The sequence below is a fragment of the Pleurodeles waltl genome, chromosome 9 (genome assembly GCF_031143425.1).
Source record: "Pleurodeles waltl isolate 20211129_DDA chromosome 9, aPleWal1.hap1.20221129, whole genome shotgun sequence".
Lineage (NCBI taxonomy): Eukaryota > Metazoa > Chordata > Amphibia > Caudata > Salamandridae > Pleurodeles > Pleurodeles waltl.
In genome coordinates, this window is record NC_090448.1 from 1,182,007,167 (window position 1) to 1,182,028,378 (window position 21,212).

Below are 21,212 nucleotides of genomic sequence, written 5' to 3' on the forward strand. Positions count from 1 at the left end.
AAGTGGGTGACATTCATGCAACTGGACATAGGGAAGTCTTCTGCAACCGCCCTGCTAAGCAGCCAATACAAATGAACAAGACAGAAACCCATGAGACTGGATAAAGGGACAGTCAGGGAGATTGTACAATGAGGTGTGTGGGGACAGCAAAAGGACTGCAGAAACCCGCAACACCAGCCCTGGAAAAGAGGATGGACATATGACTAAAGAAGAGGACAATCTACGTGAATGGACAAGGCAAGAGACCGGTGAATAAAGAAAACAGAACATGTGGGACAGGAACAGAGACATTTGTGACGAGAGGGGCAGGACAAGCGACTCTATGAATAGACTCCCTAGCTCATTAGATTATAAAATTGCGGTTGTAAATGGACAGCAGAATGAACGACGTGACCAGACAGACCATGTACATTTACGACGAGGCAGGTAATGAGACTGGGTAAGTGGATAGCTGATGCAACTTGGCAGCAGAACAACCTATGAGACTGGAAACCGGAAAACAAGCCAATAGGCAAACAAAAAGAGGCCCATGTGATTGGTCAATATGTTAGGAAATTTTAAGATTCACCTTTAATGGATAGATGTCCTCAACAACCTTCCCCAGGCTGTAATCCTGTAGCCAGCTCCTGAAACTAACCTGCCGGAAGATCTCAATGACAAAGTTCACACTGCTCCGCGTGGAGGAGAGCACCCTGCGCACAATCTCGTAGTCCGTGACGTGCTCTTCATCGATGCTGCACAGGCTGGACACACTTGGCTCTCGCTCAGTCAGCGTGCTGGTGTTCGAGTGAGACTGCTCTGGCTCAGCAGCTCGCTCACTGCTCTCATTTTTACTGTCCTCGCGAGCTGCTAGGTTTGCAGCTGCCCTCTGGTGGGGGAAAAAGCACAAGGTTCATGAGAGAATGAAGGCTATCAAGGAGACTCTAGAAACAGTGACCATGAGACCTCATCAAATGGCAAGACAAGTCTTACAATCCCAACACCCGCTCCAGCGTCTGAATCAAGCATGCACTACAGAGGAAAATGACTGCGCACTGCAAGGGAAATGTTGTTCTCTGTGGTGTTCAGCATGACTTAGACACTACAGGGAAGGAGTCACTCGGCTGGCACAAGAATTCAATGGTGTGCTGTGGTATCCTGCACAGTCTCAAGCTGTCACATCTTACTTAAGCTAGAGGAAGCATTCTGAAACACGTGTTTTCTTTTTTTTGTTTTCTTCTTTTTTCATTTTTAATACTTTATTTTTTTTTTAAAGCTCTTGTGTAATTGTAGTTCTCCAAAATTGGCATCTTTCATCCCAACTGTTGAGCTGGGAGTCCCACAGTAGCATCTCAATAGCAGTTCTGTGTTAATGTAACCCTAAGGGTGAAACAAAGACTGTTTAGTAGCCAAGTCACATCATTTGAAAAGAGAAAAACTTGAACCAATCAGAGAATCAGTTGGATGGACGACACCCTGAGACGCCACCATTTTTCAGGGTTCGTGTAGCACCAGTGTATCATAATATCAGCATTAGGTGAACCTCTGAAAGGGGGGGGGGTAGTATGGTTGTATGTGAATCTATAAAAGATACCAACCCTTGACAGCTACAATTACAGGTAAGTAATGTTTGTATTCTCCAGAACTGCATCACTCATAGATTCACATGCTTGAATCAGAGCAGCACTCAGAAATATTAGATACTTGGAGAAGGTGGGACATTGATTAAAGAAGGCTAATCTACTTGAAACAGGTGCAGAAGCAATAGTCCAACCGCATAGTTTTTGTGGTCGACATAGCAATAATATGGAGTAAATGTGTGCGTGCTCCTTCAGGTTGCTCTGCGGCAAATGTCTGCCAATAACACCCCAGCAAATAAAGCTGTTGATGTTTACATACGTCTTGTTGAATGTGCTGAAAGCAGTCATACTGTGACAGTACATAGGGCAGCAGACACCTAGAGAACTATAGTTTGTTTTGATATTGATTGTCATCTTCTAGCATGATCACAGGTTATATGAAGTTGATCATACTTTCTGAACTGCTTGTTCTGTTGACAAAATTTCATATTTTTTATATGTCCCCTTTATGTATCAATTCGAATTGGCTTTTCACATGTTGAAAAAGTATTGTGTTAAGTTGGCAAAGAGTTGGCGATTGTTTGACCGGTGGGAAAACTTGACACCTTCTTTAAGGAACTCATTTATAATCCTAGTATACCAAACAAAAGGCTGAACTTCTGTTTTTCTGTACTGCGAGATGGCTGCCAAGTGGACTCCAAATGATGAATGAGTAGGACCTGCATGTGACAACTGCAGAAGGTATGGAAGGCTCTGATGCAGAGCCGAGGAGATTGGGTGTAAATGTTGTTGGGTACAGTAAAAACAGAAACATTTACATCTGGCAAAGTAGGACTTATTATGGAAATGGCTCTAGCTTTAGCTGGAATTTCTTTACAGTCATCTGAAATTTCTAAGCAGTAATACTTATTGTGTTCAGGTGCCATGCTGATAATCCTAGAGGAGATGGGTTCAGATGGAATACTTGGCAGTTACTGCAGGAAAGAAAATTCAGAAGTGGTGTTAACTGTGCGTGGTTGTTCTGAAAGGAGAAGCAGCTCTGTGAACCAGTACTGTCTTGGTCACAACAGGGCTCTTAGTATCACCCAGGATGGTTCCGTCTTTATTTTGCAGAGGACCTTAATAATTAGGAAGAGTGGGGGAAAAATGCAAGAAAAGGTACTTACTAGGCTATTGAAAACACATTCCCCAATGAGGCCAGTACAGCATGCCTGCTGGCACCGAAACAACATTTCCTGTTTTGATCTGTCGTAAATAGGTCCAACTGTGTTCTTCCCCGGCACTTGAAGATCTTATTCAACTGGGTCTAACATAGCTCCCGATCAAGACATCGGCATGTTCTGCTCAGGGAGTCCACTCATGCGTTGTCTGCTCTCAGAAATTGTCTGCTGGTTAATTTGAACTGGTTTTTGATGGCCTAATCACAATGGGATTCTTCTAAAAGGGGGCAAGACTGAGTTCCTCTTTGTTTGCTCAGGTGGTACATTAATGTTGAATTGTCCATGCAGATCACTACAGAACTTCGCTTTATTCTTGGAAGAAAAGAGTGCAGAACCAGGAAAATGGCTCTCATCTCTAGACTGCTGATACAGAGAAGAATCTCGTCCACTGACCATATGTTGCTCACTGCCAGATCTTGAAGATGTGCCACCCAACCATAAGGGATGCATCTGATGTCATGACAAATTCGGACCTTTGATAAAGAAAAGTCAATCCGACTGGAGCGTTTGTGTTGAAACTACCTTGGCACAGCTTGCTTTATCCTCGGTCACACTGATGGAGTTGTCAAACGACAGCTACGTTTCTAACCATTGTTAGTCCAACTTTTCCTAGAATGGACATATGTGCAGGGCCGCAGTTTTGGAATAAATTCATTCAGAAGAGACGTGTGCGTTCTCCCTGTGATTTTGCTTTCTTTTCACAGTTGTTGTGTTAGCTAGTTATCTGTGCTATTCTATCTTTGGATGGGAATGTTTTGCATGCATCTGTATCCAAGGATGCTCCACGGTAGACACTGCCGCTAGTGTCCCTTGGGCATGGGACCGGACTATCTCTGTTGTACGCGCTATCTATCTCCTATACGTAACATCATGTGTTGCCAGGAGCAACTAGACGCATACTGGGACTTAATGCCGACACGCTCCCGACCCAGGGATATATGGGGCCCCTTCTGTTCATTCCTATACACTCACAACATACCCAAATCCCCCACAGCCGCAGCACCCAACACCACCTCATCGACAGTGGGATGGGCAGCTGGGAGTACAACGATAACCACCCACTCCAGATACAATCCCTAAAGATTTGAAACACTACCCTCAATCCTGCATACTGTTGCACCTTAAGAAAAGCACGAATGATAGGTACGCAACATCTAGGTCCGATCTCGCCCGCTTCCTGGCAGATCCCACATCCTCCACCTGCGGAGTACCCCAGGGATCCTCCCTCAGCCCCACGCTGTTCAGCGTCTACATGGCCCTGCTAGCCACCCTCATCAGAAGCTACGGACTAAACATCATCTCCTACGCTGACACCCAACTCATCCTCTCCAACGAACCAGACAAGGCCAGACACAACTTCCACGAAGGCATGAAAGCAGTCGCAAACTGGGTGAGAAACAGCTGCATTCAACTCAACACAAACAAGACAGAAGTACTCATCATGGGCCCTCAAACCAACGCATGGAGTGACTCCTGATGGCCACCCACCCTCGGAAACCCGCCCACCCCCGCAACCTCGGAATCATCCTGGACCCTGACCTCAGCAAGAATTATCAAATCAACTCAGTCAACTTCCACCTGCTTCCGCACCCTCCGGCTCCTATGCAAGACCTTCAAATGGATCCCCCTCGAGCATAGAAAGACCGTCACACACGCCCTCATCACCAGCAGACTGGACTACGGCAACTCACTCTACGCCGCAATCAGCAAAAAACTCACCCACAAATTGCAAAACATCCAGAACGCCGCCGCCGCCAGACTGGTCCTCGGCCTACCCAGACACTGCCACATCTTGCAACACCTACATACACTGCATTGGCTCCCCACAGAGAAAAGAATCACTTTCAAGATCCTCTCACGCAAAGCCCTCCACAACACCAGACCAGCATACCTGAACCAGCAAATAAACTTCCACGTACCCTAAAGGGCCCTACGCTCAGCCCAGCTCTCTTGCAGAAGTACCCGCATCAGGAAAACCAGAACAGGAGGATGCTCCTTCTCCTACCTCGCAGCCACGACCTGGAACACCCTACCCATCCACATCAGACAAACCACCTCCCTCCCCAACTTCATGAAGGAACTGAAGACATGGCTTTTTTAAACCACCTCACCGGTATGTGCTACAGTCCCCCCACCCCCAAGCACCTTGAGACCCTAACAGGTGAGTAGCTGCGCTTTACAAGCACTGATTGATTGATTGATTGATCTACCAGCTACAGTGATAATGTAATAAAGATCATGGCCTGTTAAACGGACCCTGTGCAGCATGTTTTATTGGCAACTGCAAGCATGTAATGGTGTTAGAAGTCAACAAGCATGTTTTGATAATTTAATAAATGTACCCCATGAAGTTCATTTGTATTTGTTTCATATGCAAAATCAAATTAAAAAAAGAATGCTCCAAGGAATTGAATATTCTTGAACTAATCTAATTCTTGGAGAAGTTGCAGGGTAGACTTCACCTTGAATGTTTTTCACTGGACTAACCAATCATCGAGGTAGGGAAACACATGAAGCCCTATTTACTTAAGTGTGCTGCAACAGAATGGAAAAGCTTTGACTAGATAGTGGAGGCATGTCACTACAAATCTGAGCTACTTTCCGTGCTTGGGGTGGACAGGGATATGGAGGATACAGAGTATTCTTACTGTAGGTCCAGACTGGGCTCAATCTCCTTCTTCCTGTAATAGATGTAGGATTTCTTGTAGCGTAATCATGTCAAACGTCTCCTTCTTTTTCTTATCTCATGTTGATCTCACAGACTTTTCTGCATTTTCCTGATTTTCTTTGCAGCGTTTCAAGGACTGGCTCTATGGCTCCTTTCTTTACCATTATACACATTTCTGCATGTATTATCCATTGATGTTGATGTGTTTCATTTGGATAGAATGAAGGAGTTTGTTATATGAATTCCAACATAGCCCTTAGACTAATAAGACCGAAGACCCAGTGGTCTGTTGCTGTTTTCCAGTGGTGGATTCAAGAAGAGAATTTTCTGCCTCCAGAAACAGGGCGGCATGATGCGGTAGCCTCCAGAAACCTGTCACTCGCGTCTGGAGTCGTCTTGAGCTTTACCTCGATGACCAGGTCTGTAGTGAGGAGTTAGTCTTTAAAGAGACACAGGTGGTGATCTATACTGTGGACCGTATGGCTGGCGTCATGGCTGTTGTGTCTGAAAGGGTCCGTACCTATAGCTACTGCTAAAATTGAACTGGCTTCTGCTGCTAGCTCCTCGATAGAGCTGCGTTCTCCACCGCTAGAACAATCCTATAGATCGTGCCATGCATGTCTTAATTGCTTGACGTGCATCGTCAACATGCTTGCCAAACAGTGAGTTGCCATTGTGAGACATGTCCAAAATTCAACTCTTCATTTGAGATTGAACTCACGCTGCATTAACCACACTAAACTTCTTAATACCGCTGCACCTGACAATCGCCTAAAGTCAGTTGTGGCATCGTACATGGAAGCATCAACAATAGCAGAGGAAGTTCTTATTTTTATGCAACCTGGTTTTTGCCTCAGACTTTATCTTGGGCAGCGTATCTAAGTACATTGCAATATGAGACATACGCCTTCTGTAGCGAGCTAATACTGATCGTTTTGGCTGTCATTGCGGACCATATCATGCCAATACTATCTACGGTTCTTCCTCCCTGACCGAGAGGGACAACGGGCTGTCATTGGCATGTGCTTCATGCATTATTACCAGGGTCACTGGAATTATACTGCAGGCAAATGTTAATATTGTCTGACCAATTGACTTACCCTCATTAGTACCAGCTCACCAACCAAACACAGAAATAAGCAACTGAAAGATGACCAGTTAACCTTTGAGACGAGCCTTCCACTGCGCTTGGACACATGTTGCCATGTTTTTAGTAACTTTTCATCTGTTTGTACTAGAAGCAATTTTTTTGTTAAACTCTGCACATTATGCAACAGATGAATTATGTGTCAAATGCTGCAAAAATATAATTATGGAAATAAAGCCACAGCCGCAAAAATTGAACAATTCCAGTGGTCTTAGATATTACCGAATACACCCATGGGTGTCCAAGTAATGCAGAATGGCCTACCATCAGGGACTTTATATTTTTTATCTGGTCTTAAGACAACAGTTCATACTGTTGCAGAGTTATTCATTATTATTGGGATTCCTTTGACCATCTGTGAGAAGGTAGCCTCTTTCTAGCCTTGTTACCCCCACTTTTGGCCTGTTTGTGAGTGTATGTCAGGGTGTTTGTCACTGTTTTCACTGTCTCACTGGGATCCTGATAGCCAGGCCTCAGTGCTCATAGTGAAAACACTATGGTTTCAGTATGGTTGTTATGTGTCACTGGGATCCTGCTGGTCAGGACCCCAGTGCTCATAGGTTTGTGGCCTATATGTATGTGTCACTGGGACCCTGTCACACAGGGCCCCAGTGCTCATAGGTGTGCATGTATATGTTCCCTGTGTGGTGCCTAACTGTCTCACTGAGGCTCTGCTAACCAGAACCTCAGTGGTTATGCTCTCTCATTACTTTCAAATTGTCACTAACAGGCTAGTGACCAAATTTACCAATTTACATTGGCTTACTGGAACACCCTTATAATTCCCTAGTATATGGTACTGAGGTACCCAGGGTATTGGGGTTCCAGGAGATCCCTATGGGCTGCAGCATTTCTTTTGCCACCCATAGGGAGCTCTGACAATTCTTACACAGGCCTGCCACTGCAGCCCGAGTGAAATAACGTCCACGTTATTTCACAGCCATTTTACACTGCACTTAAGTAACTTATAAGTCACCTATATGTCTAACCTTTACCTGGTAAAGGTTAGGTGCACAGTTACTTAGAGTGAGGGCACCCTGGCACTAGCCAAGGTGCCCCCACATTGTTCAGAGCCAATTCCCTGAACTTTGTGAGTGCGGGGACACCATTACACGCGTGCAGTACATATAGGTCACTACCTATATGTAGCTTCACAATGGTAACTCCGAATATGGCCATGTAACATGTCTATGATCATGGAATTGCCCCCTCTATGCCATCCTGGCATAGTTGGCACAATCCCATGATCCCAGTGGTCTGTAGCACAGACCCTGGTACTGCCAAACTGCCCTTCCTGGGGTTTCACTGCAGCTGCTGCTGCTGCCAACCCCTCAGACAGGCATCTGCCCTCCTGGGGTCCAGCCAGGCCTGGCCCAGGATGGCAGAACAAAGAACTTCCTCTGAGAGAGGGTGTGACACCCTCTCCCTTTGGAAAATGGTGTGAAGGCAGGGGAGGAGTAGCCTCCCCCAGCCTCTGGAAATGCTTTGTTGGGCACAGAGGTGCCCAATTCTGCATAAGCCAGTCTACACCGGTTCAGGGACCCCTTAGCCCCTTGCTTTGGCGCGAACCTGGACAAAGGAAAGGGGAGTGACCACTCCCCTGACCTGCACCTCCCCTGGGAGGTGTCCAGAGCTCCTCCAGTGTGCTCCAGACCTCTGCCATCTTGGAAACAGAGGTGCTGCTGGCACACTGGACTGCTCTGAGTGGCCAGTGCCACCAGGTGACATCAGAGACTCCTGCTGACAGGCTCCTTCAGGTGTTAGTAGCCTATCCTCTCTCCTAGGTAGCCAAACCCTCTTTTCTGGCTATTTAGGGTCTCTGTCTCTGGGGAAACTTTAGATAACGAATGCATGAGCTCAGCCGAGTTCCTCTGCATCTCTCTCTTCACCTTCTGATAAGGAATCGACCGCTGACCGCGCTGGAAGCCTGCAAACCTGCAACATAGTAGCAAAGACGACTACTGCAACTCTGTAACGCTGATCCTGCCGCCTTCTCGACTGTTTTCCTGCTTGTGCATGCTGTGGGGGTAGCCTGCCTCCTCTCTGCACCAGAAGCTCCGAAGAAATCTCCCGTGGGTCGACGGAATCTTCCCCCTGCAACCGCAGGCACCAAAAAGCTGCATTACCGGTCCCTTGGGTCTCCTCTCAGCACGACGAGCGAGGTCCCTCGAATCCAGCGACTCTGTCCAAGTGACCCCCACAGTCCAGTGACTCTTCAGCCCAAGTTTGGTGGAGGTAAGTCCTTGCCTCACCTCGCTGGGCTGCATTGCTGGGAACCGCGACTTTGCAGCTACTCCGGCCCCTGTGCACTTCCGGCGGAAATCCTTCGTGCACAGCCAAGCCTGGGTCCACGGCACTCTAACCTGCATTGCACGACTTTCTAAGTTGGTCTCCAGCGACGTGGGACTCCTTTGTGCAACTTCGGCGAGCACCGTTTCACGCATCCTTGTAGTGCCTGTTTCTGGCACTTCTCCGGGTGCTACCTGCTTCAGTGAGGGCTCTTTGTCTTGCTCGACGTCCCCTCTCTCTTCAGGTCCAATTTGCGACCTCCTGGTCCCTCCTGGGCCCCAGCAGCGTCCAAAAACGCCAAACGCACGATTTGCAGCTAGCAAGGCTTGTTGGCGTTCTTTCGGCGGGAAAACACTTCTGCACGACTCTCCAAGGCGAGAGGGATCCGTCCACCAAAGGGGAAGTCTCTAGCCCTTTTCGTTCCTGCAGAAACCTCAGCTTCTTCTGTCCAGTCGAAGCTTCTTTGCACCCGCAGCTGGCATTTCCTGGGCATCTGCCCATCTCCGACTTGCTTGTGACTTTTGGACTTGGTCCCCTTGTTCCACAGGTACCCTAGATTGGAAATCCACAGTTGTTGCATTGCTGGTTTGTGTCTTTCCTGCATTATTCCTCTAACACAACTCTTTTGTCCTTAGGGGAACTTTAGTGCACTTTGCACTCACTTTTCAGGGTCTTGGGGAGGGTTATTTTTCTAACTCTCACTATTTTCTAATAGTCCCAGCGACCCTCTACAAGGTCACATAGGTTTGGGGTCCATTCGTGGTTCGCATTCCACTTTTGGAGTATATGGTTTGTGTTGCCCCTATCCCTATGTTTCCCCATTGCATCCTATTGTAACTATACATTGTTTGCACTGTTTTCTAAGACTATACTGCATATTTTTGCTATTGTGTATATATATCTTGTGTATATTTCCTATCCTCTCACTGAGGGTACACTCTAAGATACTTTGGCATATTGTCATAAAAATAAAGTACCTTTATTTTTAGTATAACTGTGTATTGTGTTTTCTTATGATATTGTGCATATGACACTAAGTGGTACTGTAGTAGCTTCACACGTCTCCTAGTTCAGCCTAAGCTGCTCTGCTAAGCTACCATTATCTATCAGCCTAAGCTGCTAGACACCCTATACACTAATAAGGGATAACTGGGCCTGGTGCAAGGTGCAAGTACCCCTTGGTACTCACTACAAGCCAGTCCAGCCTCCTACACCATCTATCTGGTTTGCTCTTTGAAATTCTACAAAAAGCAATCTGCTTCTTTACCTGGCAGGGGAAGGTCGAATCTTTTAGATGTCCTTTCTATGAGGCTGGGGAGACCATCTACGTCATCCGGGGGATTCTCACAGAGTTGGCGTAGCCTCAGTTTTCACGGTAGAGATATAATGAACCCATTTAGCACCAGTATCAGTAGGGAAAAGGGTAAAAGCTCACCTTCCTCTTAGGCATCATCCGTGTAGCCATCATCGTCACCAGGCTGCCTTGGCTACAGAACATGGGCGCTGTTAGAGTGTGAACCGGTGTTGGCAAACATTGAATGTAGGCCTTTAACAAGAGTTAACTGAACCTGCATCGTAGGTTGCTCAGACACCTGTGTACCTCTTTCAAAAAGTTCTTCACTGTAGTGTCAATCTTATTGGGCCCAAATATACCCTGATCTTTGGGCTTCAGATTCAAAAGGTACTGTGGAGGTTTTGGCGATGCCAATGTTTGTCCTGGAAGCAGAGTATTTGTAGAGTCTTTCTCACTTATAAGAAGGATTTTAGGTTTCAGATGATTCTTTGAGACAAACCTTTTGTTTGTCAACAGTAACGTCAATAATGGTGGTTTAAGTTTTGACAACTGTTTCATCGACAACAGTGGCCACGTCAATGGGATAGATGATGGTAGAGCAACTGTCGACGCTACAGTAGAAGAAGTGGTCATCTACAAATATGTAGTAGTTCTTTTCGTGGACACTGACCTTACTACTCTAGTTCTGTCATGCCTCCTTGTCGACTATGATGATTCTGTTGACGATGCATTAGTTGACGGCCATTGGTGATGGTTCTGAAGAAGATGTTCTTGTAATTGATGAAACTTTAGTGAGAATCTGAGGAGTGCTTTACTTCAGCGTCAGGTGTTCAGTCCAGTGACTTACCAATGTGAATTATCTCCTCAGAAATGTGACTTTGGTCTCTTGATCTCCTCTGAACCTTTTTGAAGGTTCTTTTGAGGTAGATGATTCAAACCTCGAGGATTTAGAACATCTCCCCTCCAAACGTAAACTTTTATGGTATTTTTAGGCTTTTCTGAGATATCAACAGAGTCTTCTTCAGAGGATGCATCTTCTTTAGATCTGATGTCCTGAAACAAAATTAAAGTCTTTCTCTATCTTTTACGGTTTTAGTTGAGAAGGTGTGGCATATTTTGTACTCCTTAGCTATATGGTTAAGGTAGTGACGATGGATGCAATTCTGATAAGGGCTTCAAAGTGTAACCTTTTCTTGCACAAAGTATGAGAAGTGTCAGACATTGTCTGCTCTCAGATGGCAATGCCTGAGAAATTTGAAGGACAATTCACTGACTATCAAAAATCAAACAATGAAAGAAATGTCACTTATATGTGAAGAAATGAAAAAAGCTCAGAGAACTTCCTTTACACACGAAATGCAGTGGAAATCCGAAGGTCTCACAGGGTGAGGTCATCAAGCCATTTGCCATGGAAGAGTTGAAGTTCAAGTCTTTTCACATGATGTGACTAGGCTGTGAAACAGTCCGTTTCACCTTAAGCATTCGATAAATCATGACTGCAACTGAGATGTTACAGCAGGACTCCCATCTCGATGACGGGAATTATTCTAGCATATAAATCTTTGAAAGGTGGCTTAGAAACATGATCAAGAAAAGGCTTTGGCTGTCATCGTAATCACCATTCAGTAACAGGAACTCAAACATTCTTACTATAGATAGTAAAGGGTAGGACGGCTGCATGTGAGACTCGACAGCGAACCCGTGCAGGGGACATTTGCACAACTATCTTCCTTCTGGAGCGTGTTGTCCTCTATACCGCTGAATAACCTGATAAACTACTGCTGCACTAACTCTACTGGGGATGGAATTGGAATCCAGTTCACCAAACCAGCTTTTATAAGGGCAGGGTGGCCAGCCTGGGAAATATGAGCAACAGCATCAAGCGACTTCCACACAGCCGCTTTCCAAACATGGGGGAGGAAATGTCATTCTAGAATGCTGCAGTGACAGCCTTTTCTCTTTTGCAATAAGCACCGGTCCTGCTGACAAGAAGGAAGACTGGCTTCGCCACAGCAAAATTAAAAATGTACAAACACCTGAATCCACCTTATTCGGAGCACCCATTCCCCATAACACAGAAAGGGGACATCACTTTCTTCAATATTACCATGTTTTTTCTCAGTTTTTCACGTTAGAACCATTAGTCATTTATTTTAGTTCCAGAACCATAAAATTCCCCAACAATCACAAATTTACAACAACTTTAAAATGTACAGGTGTACCAAAGCATAGAATACAAAAATACAAAGCTGCTTGGAGAAAAAACAGATTGACAATAGTACATATATAATTCAGAGTTATTATATCAGGGTGCCTTAATACAATTTATAATTTACCATTTCCATTTGCTCCTTCGACCACCATATTATGTTCTAGACTTTGGATGCCAATATAAATTGCTAAATGCTACACAATTACCTGAAAATAATTCCTTTAAATAAAGATTTTAATGCAGCATAGCACAGCCCGCATGATGGGATGAGGCTACACTAAAAATAATAAATAACTGGTATGAATTAATCTCAATCTTAAAACTCACTTATACACTCACATATTAGAAATGTAATTATACACCATTATGTTGGACATAGTTTGTTCTTGATTTACCAAACCTTTCCTGAATTCCACATACTACAAACAAAAGAAGAGAGGTGAACTATATCCTCCTCAATTGGCAACCCACATGGGCATGTCCGTGGCAAATTCACATCTGCTTTTCTTCTCCACATTTTCAGGTTGGATAACCTTGTTAACAAATCCTATCTTCCACCCCTGGGTTGGTACTTAAACATGGCTAGAGTAATACATCTCAGATCCATGGACTAGTGTTCCCAACCTTGTTTACAATATTCTCGTCATAGTGGTTTCATTTTGCCTCTACCTAGAAGAATTTCCAACCCAAAATCTTTCATCCTACCTTATTTTCAACAGAAAGGGAGAAACTTGGATAGTAAGTGCTGTCTGTTGACCCAGTACATCGGTGCACTGCAATGGTAAAGATTCACCTGCCCAGGGTTTGTATCAGTCGAGGAAGAGGCAGACGATTATCGTTATTTTTGCTACTTGTCACTAAGAAGAGCAGCACCTGTCACTGACCATCAGCTTTGACTCAATGTTTTCTTTTGGCAGTATCAGGTGAAAGATATATTGGTGTTAAGCGTAAACTGCAGGGAAATTCTATTTTCATGCTTACGTTTGTACACCCTAGGATTTGCCCAGGCATCATAATGGAATGCAAGCGCTCACTAACCTCAGCATTGCAATTTACTGGCAAGGTAGGAAAGGCTACTCTAATCAGAATTTCTGCTTCCAGGAAAGAGGAATTCACTGATATATTTTCTTCTGACATGAAAGCTCTACCTAACCACTCTCTAATGTTGCTTGAATTTGGAATTTCTATTTAAAGACATTTTCCAGTGTAAAACTGATGAGCTTCCCTTCCCTGCTTGTGAAGCTCTATTCTTCTCACTCTGTCTCACTCCTAGTTATACAGTCTCAGGTGTGTTAATGTACTGTCCTCCTGGATATGCTGGGCTTTGGTGTTCGACAGCCCCTGATTTGATTGCTCCCTACACATTCAAGAGCACCATTTTTAGCCTAATGGGGGATCTAAATATTCATTTGGCGGACCCTACCTGTAGGCTCAGCCAGACGCTCACTCAGGACCTGGACGCCCTGAATCTCAACCTCACCACTCTGCCCCTACCGACAAGGAGGGCCATCTCCTTGAACCAATAATCTCCAATATTACGGGCCTGCTATGGAGCCTCCTGCGTCACTGCTCTGGACAGATCACTTTGCAGTGTCTTTTCTCATACCCTTCCACTCCTTACCCCCTTTGAGGGTAGCAAGTCCCCAAGTTATGACTATAAATTGGTCTAAACTAGATATACCTTCTCAGAACACATGCCTGTTGTTAGAAATGGGGTTTCTGGTTGGCTAGGGTATGCACCTAAGCCAGTCAGAACCACCCACTCTAGTCAGGGCAGGGGAGTTACACGTCCAAGATAACCCCTGCTCACCCACTTGATAGCCTGGCACGAGCAGTGAGGCCTAACCCGGAGGTAATGTGTAAAGTGTTTGCACAACACACACAACACACATGACACACTATCCCCACCACAAAGGAAACACAATACCAAGTTATATGAAAATAAACTGTATTGTACACAGCGTGATTATTAGACCAAACACAACATGTCAGTAATATCCTGCTGCCCAAGCAGTTGTCAGAACGTGACACAATAGTTACTCCGCAGAACCATCAGTAGTCACATATAACACACAGGTTACTTATTATGCAACATGAGCAGTAGTCAGGAATCACATTACAAAAGGAATGCACTTGTCATTAAAGTATCATGAATGCCTATAGCAAGAGCATTATAAAACACATGGCAAGTCATAAAACATATCAGCATAGAATGCCTATAAAAGGAACATTAGCAAACATATATGAAACAACTCATAAAATGGGAAGGTTAACAAATAAACCATTAATGTCCAACATAAGAAATATGTATGTTCTTTCGAAACTACCTGTTTTATCGTGAAAGGCACTTCCAGTCCCAAGAAGAGAACAAAGGGGGCCCCGGGCGCTCCACTGTGCGAAAACGGGGACCTTGAGATGATTTTGGGGGAGGGGGGTGACACGCACCCCCTCTGGTTTTTATAACAGGCCCCTCCTGGGGCCCGCTATCTCTGACCCCCTCCCCCCCAGGCATTCCCCCCCTCAACTGGCCCTCCAGAGGGGGGGGAAGGGCCAAAGCGCACAACAATTGAGGGGCCACCACGTGGGACTGGCAGTGCGGGGGGCCTCCGGCGAAGCTTCCACCCCACCAGCGGTCTCCCAAAAGGATAATCAGGGCTTTGGTGAGCCCGGGGGGAACCTCTGTTGAGGTTTCCTTCCCCCCTGCACGTCCTGACCACACACACGGGGCTCCAAGGGGCAGGGGGAGCCTCCGATAAGGCTTCCTTCCTGCCCGATCCTGGGGCGGTCCTCAGAGCGTGCTTCACCCCAGGGGCACAGTAGGCGCGCGCGCTTCTATATTTACTTTCAGTGGCCCCGGGGGCACAGGCACTTGGAATTCAGTCAAGCCTGGGTTGCGGCTGTGAAATGGGCACAGCGAGGCGCTCTTCAAAGCGCTGGGGGGCACAGTTCACGGAGCGCTCTCAAGCGCAAAAGGCACCACAAGGGAAGTGTATTCAAAGCGCTTTAGGAAAAGAGGTCAAAGCGCTCTCCAGGCACTGGACAAGGACTGGACTGAAGCACTCCATGGTTTTGAGCAGTTGCAGGGTCAGGGGCCACAGCACCCTGCCCCTGGGGGACAAAGTTCCATGGAGCACAGGGCAGCCGGGCCCAGCGCAAAGTGGATGTAGGCAAGGGGCAGTTCCGTGCAGTGACCCGGCAGGTCACAGGTCAGCGCAGCAGCAGCAGTCCATGGCGGTTCCCGGTGAGTCCCTCCAGCAGCATTCTGTGTCCAGTTCCAAGATGTCACTAAATTGTGGGGAAAACTCCCCTGTACCTATACTCAGTGTTACAGTGTGTTCACAAAGAAAGGGGAGAGGAGGTTCCAACCAGTCACAACTGGTTCTGGGAGTGCCCCCTCTCTCCTCCAGCACAGGCTCCAAACATCAGTGGGGGGTAAACGACCCCTTTGTGTGAGGCCAGGGCACAGCCTTTGCTAATGCATGTGTGTCCCGCCTCCCCCTTCTCTCAGGCCAGGAAGACTATTCAGTATACAGATGCCCCTCTGTGACACCTCCGCCCTCCCTGTGTACAGGCTGTCTGAAAAGAGTGCACAAAGCCATTCTGTAACTCTGCCCAGACGTGCACTGGAGTCAAGCTGCAAAACACCAGAGTCATGAGCACAGAGAAACACTCACTTTCTAGAAGTGGCACTTCTGTAATAATAATAAAAATCCACTTACACCAGTAAGCAGCATTTTTCACTACCATTACAACCATACCAATCATGCCTACGCTACCCCTCATAAATTAGACAATACCCCAAGACATAAGGCAGAGCATTTCCAATGCAATCCTATGACAAGGCAGCACTCACAGCAGTGAGAGGCCATATAGGCTGTTTGTCATTATCAGGACAGGCCACATTACTAGGCACATGACCTGCCTTCTACATAGATAACACCCTGCTCACAGGGCTAGCTAGGGCCTACATTAGGGGTTACATATGTAGTAAAAGGGAAGATCTTGGCCTGGCAAGTACATTTAGATTCCAGGTCCCTGTGGCAGAAAACTGCGCACGCAGGCCCTGCGGTGGGAGGCCCGAGACAGGTTTGAAAGACTACTTCAGTAGGTGGCGCAAGCAGCGCTGCAGGCCCACTAGTAGCATTTAATTTACAGGCCCTAGGTATAGAGATACCACTGTACAAAGGACTTACAGGTAAATTAAATATGTCAATTAGGTACACGCCAATCATACCAACTTTAGAAGGGAGAGCACCTGCACTTTAGCACTGATCAGCAGTCCTAGAGCCAACAGCGAGAGGTCGGAAAAAATAGGAGGAAGGAAGCAAAAAGTCAGGGGATGAACCTGCCAAAATGACCAGGTCTAACAATAGTCAAATAAATGCCCTCAGTTTACCCAGAATGTTTATTTAGACCAGCCATCAGTGGACAACTGGACGTGTAACTCTAGATGAAATCTTCCCTGCTAAACTCACTGTCATCCAGGATTCACCCCACTGGCTGGTGGATTACCAAGGCTTTACTTGAAGAGAAAAAAACTCTGTAAGAGATTGGAAAGGGCCCGACAGAATTGGTACAATGGGGATCTAAAACTCAAATATAAAACAGCCCTAGATCAATATCATGTGCACTGCAGACAAGCTTGGGGCTCATGTTATTCAGCGACAATCTCTGAAGCACAAAACTCTCCAAAGAGCCTTTAAAGTGGTCCAAGAATTATCCAACCCCAGCAATATTGCACTTCCCCTCTTGTTATCACAATTTCAGTGTGAGGGACTTGTAGTTTTTTTAAAGTTATTAAGAAGGTGACGGATACCCAGCTTGCCCTAACCACAGGTCAGACAGCTAAACAACAATCAGAGAGTGATAGCCAGAACAACAATTCCGCATCACCCCATCCAAGAGAGGGAAATACCCAGGATTTGGGTTACTTTCCTGCAGGAACACAATAATGGGCCCCACTGGATTCTTCTCTCCTTTTGACTTTTTTGCAATCAATAAAGACAAGCTCGCCTCTAGATCCTCTCCCCCCTGGATGAACTCTGCGCCCAGACTTAGTACAACTTCTGGTAGGACGCCTGAACTACTCCCTTCAGAAGGGGCCTATACCTAAAGCATGAAAGCATGCAATGATCCTACCTTTACTAAAATAATAATAATAATAATAATAATAATGATGATGATAATAGTCTGGTCCCCTCTAACTGGTCCAATTTTAGACCCATTTCTATGCTGTCCATTCTTGCAAAGGTGCTGGAGAAACAGGTTAACGCTCAACTTAGCACCTTAGTGGAGGCCCAAGACGCTCTACACCCTTCACAGTCTGTTTTCAGATCAGGACACAGCACCAAATCTGCCCTTCTGGGAATCACAGAACATCTCAGACGGCTCCTAGATTTGGGTGGTACAGCCACTCTGATACTGTGTCACATGACATCCTTGCTGAAAAGACTGGCTCAGTTAGGTCTCCAAGGGACAGTGCTTGTTTGGTTGACTGCCCATTACTTTCAGGTCTTCTCAGCTAACGCTGTGTCCATCCCTTTCGCCCTCTCCTCCGGGGAGCCCCCAGGGGTCAGTTCTCAGCTCTATGTTGTTCAATATATATAGCTGCCCATTAGCAGATCTGGTGGAAAGCTGTGGTCTCACCTTGTTTTCATATGCTGATGACACACAAATCATTTTCTCTCTGTAGTCAGAGGAGGGACACAACTGTGGAGTTTTAAACTCCTGCCCTGGTCTTGTGTCCTCCTGGATGAGTTCCAACTCTCAAAAACTAAACGGGGACAAGACAGGGGTTATGGTACTGGTACACGATGCGCCACCTCAGGTTCATGCCAGTGGGGATCCTTTCATGCCTCCTGGTGTGCAGCTCCACGGTCGCTCGCAGATACCAATTACAGAGTAGCTATTCCAGCCTCCCGCCCTCAGAAGGAGCCAGAAAGAGAGTGATAAAACAGACTGTCATTCCAGCCCGGAAGCTGTCATTATACAGAGGTAACGTTGTTTAACTTGTACGAGAAATTAGTTGAAGAGATACTCAATTCACACAGTTTCAAATTACCCAAACCAACACATTGAGAACGTTCAAAGGCATAGTTCAATGCACAACAGTTTCAGGTGCTAAAAATAATTGTAATGCGATGGCATAAGACTTCGCTCGGAAAACACAAAAGTATGCACAACTGCTTGATAAGTAGTAGTCACTACCCAATAAAGGAATGTACCCGTCGCTGTATCCCTTTCTTGTCTGTAATCTGAACAGCTCAGGTCCATCTTTGAATTCACTATGTCAGTTTTGTCTTAAGGAGGGCAAAAAACAAGCCTGCAGAGCAGCCTCGCCTCTACCCCGAGTTAGGGCTCCAAAGATAGAAGGTAGGCACATTGGATCTCCGAGCGCAAAGGAGACAAACACAGATATGAGCAAGCCCACAGAGCAGCCTAAGCTCTTCCCCGCCCCCTCCTTCAATGAGGAGTCACAGAGCCCAAGGGAGAAAACAAAGACAATAAAGGCTTGCATGCACGTAACAACTCAAAAAATGCTCGCATGTGAAAAGTACAAAGGCCACCACATAAGCCCGGTGTAGTCGTAAACAAAAACAAAAAAAAAAGTGCACATAAAGTAACAAAACGAGTATGCCACATGAAACGGGCAGTCTCCTTGGGAGGCTTCAAAACACCAAAAGGAGGGACTATTTAAGCAATTCACCAAACAAATGCAGGGCACTAACAGACACCAATCAGAAAGATGGGAGATGCTTGAAGCCCACATTGTAGTTACAGCATGTCTCGAAGAGACAGCACGTGTTGCCTCAGCGAGACACAAAGAATACACCTAGATTTCCTGATTTCTATTTCAATTTGCACTGGATTCATCTCACATTTTATGGAATTTTGGACCCAAACATATGGAGGTGGCAGTGTGTGCCCCAGTAACCTTAACCTGGTGTTCACTGCTGTAGGAAGTTGGCTATGTATGCACTATTTCAAAGTAAGGAATAGTATGCACAGAGTCCAAGGGTTCCCCTTAGAGGTAAGATAGTGGCAAAAAGAGATAATTCCAATGCTCTATTTTGTGGTAGTGTGGTCGAGCAGTAGGATTATCAGAGGGTAGTGTTAAGCATTTGTTGTACACACACAGGCAATAAATGAGGAACACACACTCAGAGACAATTCCAGGCCAATAGGTTTTGTATAGAAAAATATATTTTCATAGTTTATTTTAAGAACCACAGGTTCAAGATTTACAAGTAATGCTTTAAATGAAAGGTACTTCACTTAGGAACTTTGAATTAGCAAAATAGCATATAAAGTTTTCATATAAATGACATATAGCTATTTTAAAACTAGACAGTGCAATTTTCAACAGTTCCTGGTGGAGGTAAGTTTTTGTTAGTTTTTGCAGGTAAGTAAACCACCTACGGGGTTCAAAGTTGGGTCCAAGGTAGCCCACCGTTGGGGGTTCAGGCCAACCCCAAAGTTACCACACCAGCAGCTCCGGGCCAGTCAGGTGCAGAGGTCAAAGTGGTGCCCAAAACGCATAGGCTTCAATGGAGAAGGGGGTGCCCCGGTTCCAGTCTGCCAGCAGGTAAGTACCCGCGTCTTCGGAGGACAGTCCAGGGGGGTTTTGTAGGACACCGGGGGGACACAAGTCCACACAAAAAGTACACCCTCAGCGGCACGGGGGCGGCCGGGTGCAGTGTGCAAACAAGCGTCGGGTTCGCAATAGGATTCAATGGGAGACCAAGGGGTCTCTTCAGCGATGCAGGCAGGCAAGGGGGGGGGGGCTCCTCGGGGTAGCCACCACCTGGGCAAGGGAGAGGGCCACCTGGGGGTCGCTCCTGCACTGGAGGTCAGATCCTTCAGGTCCTGGGGGCTGCGGATGCAGAGTCTTTACCAGGTGTTGGGTCTTTGAACCAGGCAGTCGCGGTCAGGGGGAGCCACGGGATTCCCTCTGCAGGCGTCGCTGTGGGGGCTCATGGGGGTCAACTCTGGCTACTCACGGTCTCGTAGTCGCCGGGGAGTCTTCCCTGTGGTGTTTGTTCTTCGCAAGTTGAGCCGGGGGCATCGGGTGCAGAGTGCAAAGTCTCACGCTTCCGGCGGGAAACGTGTGTTGTTTCAAAGTTGCTTCTTTGTTGCAAAGTTGCAGTCTTTGTGGAACAGAGCCGCTGTCCTCTGGAGTTCTTGGTCCTTCTAGATGCAGGGCAGTTCTCTGAGGCTTCAGAGGGCGCTGGTCCCTGTGGAACGCGTCGCTGGAACAGTGTCTTTAGAAGTGGGGAGACAGGCCGGTAGAGCTGGGGCCAAAGCAGTTGGTGTCTCCGTCTTCTCTGCAGGTTTTCAGTTCAGCAGTCCTCTTCTTCTTAGGTTGCAGGAATCTATCTTGCTGTGTTCTGGGAGCCCCTAAATACTCAATTTAGGGGTGTGTTTAGGTCTGGGGGTTAGTAGCCAATGGCTACTAGCCCTGAGGGTGGCTACACCCTCTTTGTGCCTCCTCCCTGAGGGGAGTGGGGCACATTCCTATCCCTATTGGGGGAATCCTCCATCTGCAAGATGGAGGATTTCTAAAAGTCAGAGTCACCTCAGCTCAGGACACCTTAGGGGCTGTCCTGACTGGCCAGTGACCGCTCCTTGTTTTTCTCATTATCTCCTCCGGCCTTTCCGCCAAAAGTGGGGCCGTGGCTGGAGGGGGCGGGCAACTCCACTAGCTGGAGTGCCCTTGGGTGCTGTAACAAAGGGGGTGAGCCTTTGAGGCTCACCGCCAGGTGTTACAGTTCCTGCAGGGGGAGGTGAGAAGCATCTCCACCCAGTACAGGCTTTGTTACTAGC

The 21,212-nt window shown here is 46.5% G+C and overlaps 1 protein-coding gene across 7 annotated transcripts in view; it reads right to left on the reverse strand.

The window, feature by feature from the left end:
- The window catches only part of RALGAPA1 (Ral GTPase activating protein catalytic subunit alpha 1), a 623,631-nt gene that overhangs the window by 478,788 nt on the left and 123,631 nt on the right, over positions 1 to 21,212 (reverse strand). For all 7 annotated transcript variants that reach the window (XM_069209127.1, XM_069209123.1, XM_069209128.1 and 4 more), the window contains exon 10: positions 638 to 868. In XM_069209127.1, coding sequence (XP_069065228.1) covers positions 638 to 868 — 231 coding nt within the window. The remainder of the gene's footprint in view (positions 1 to 637; positions 869 to 21,212) is intronic.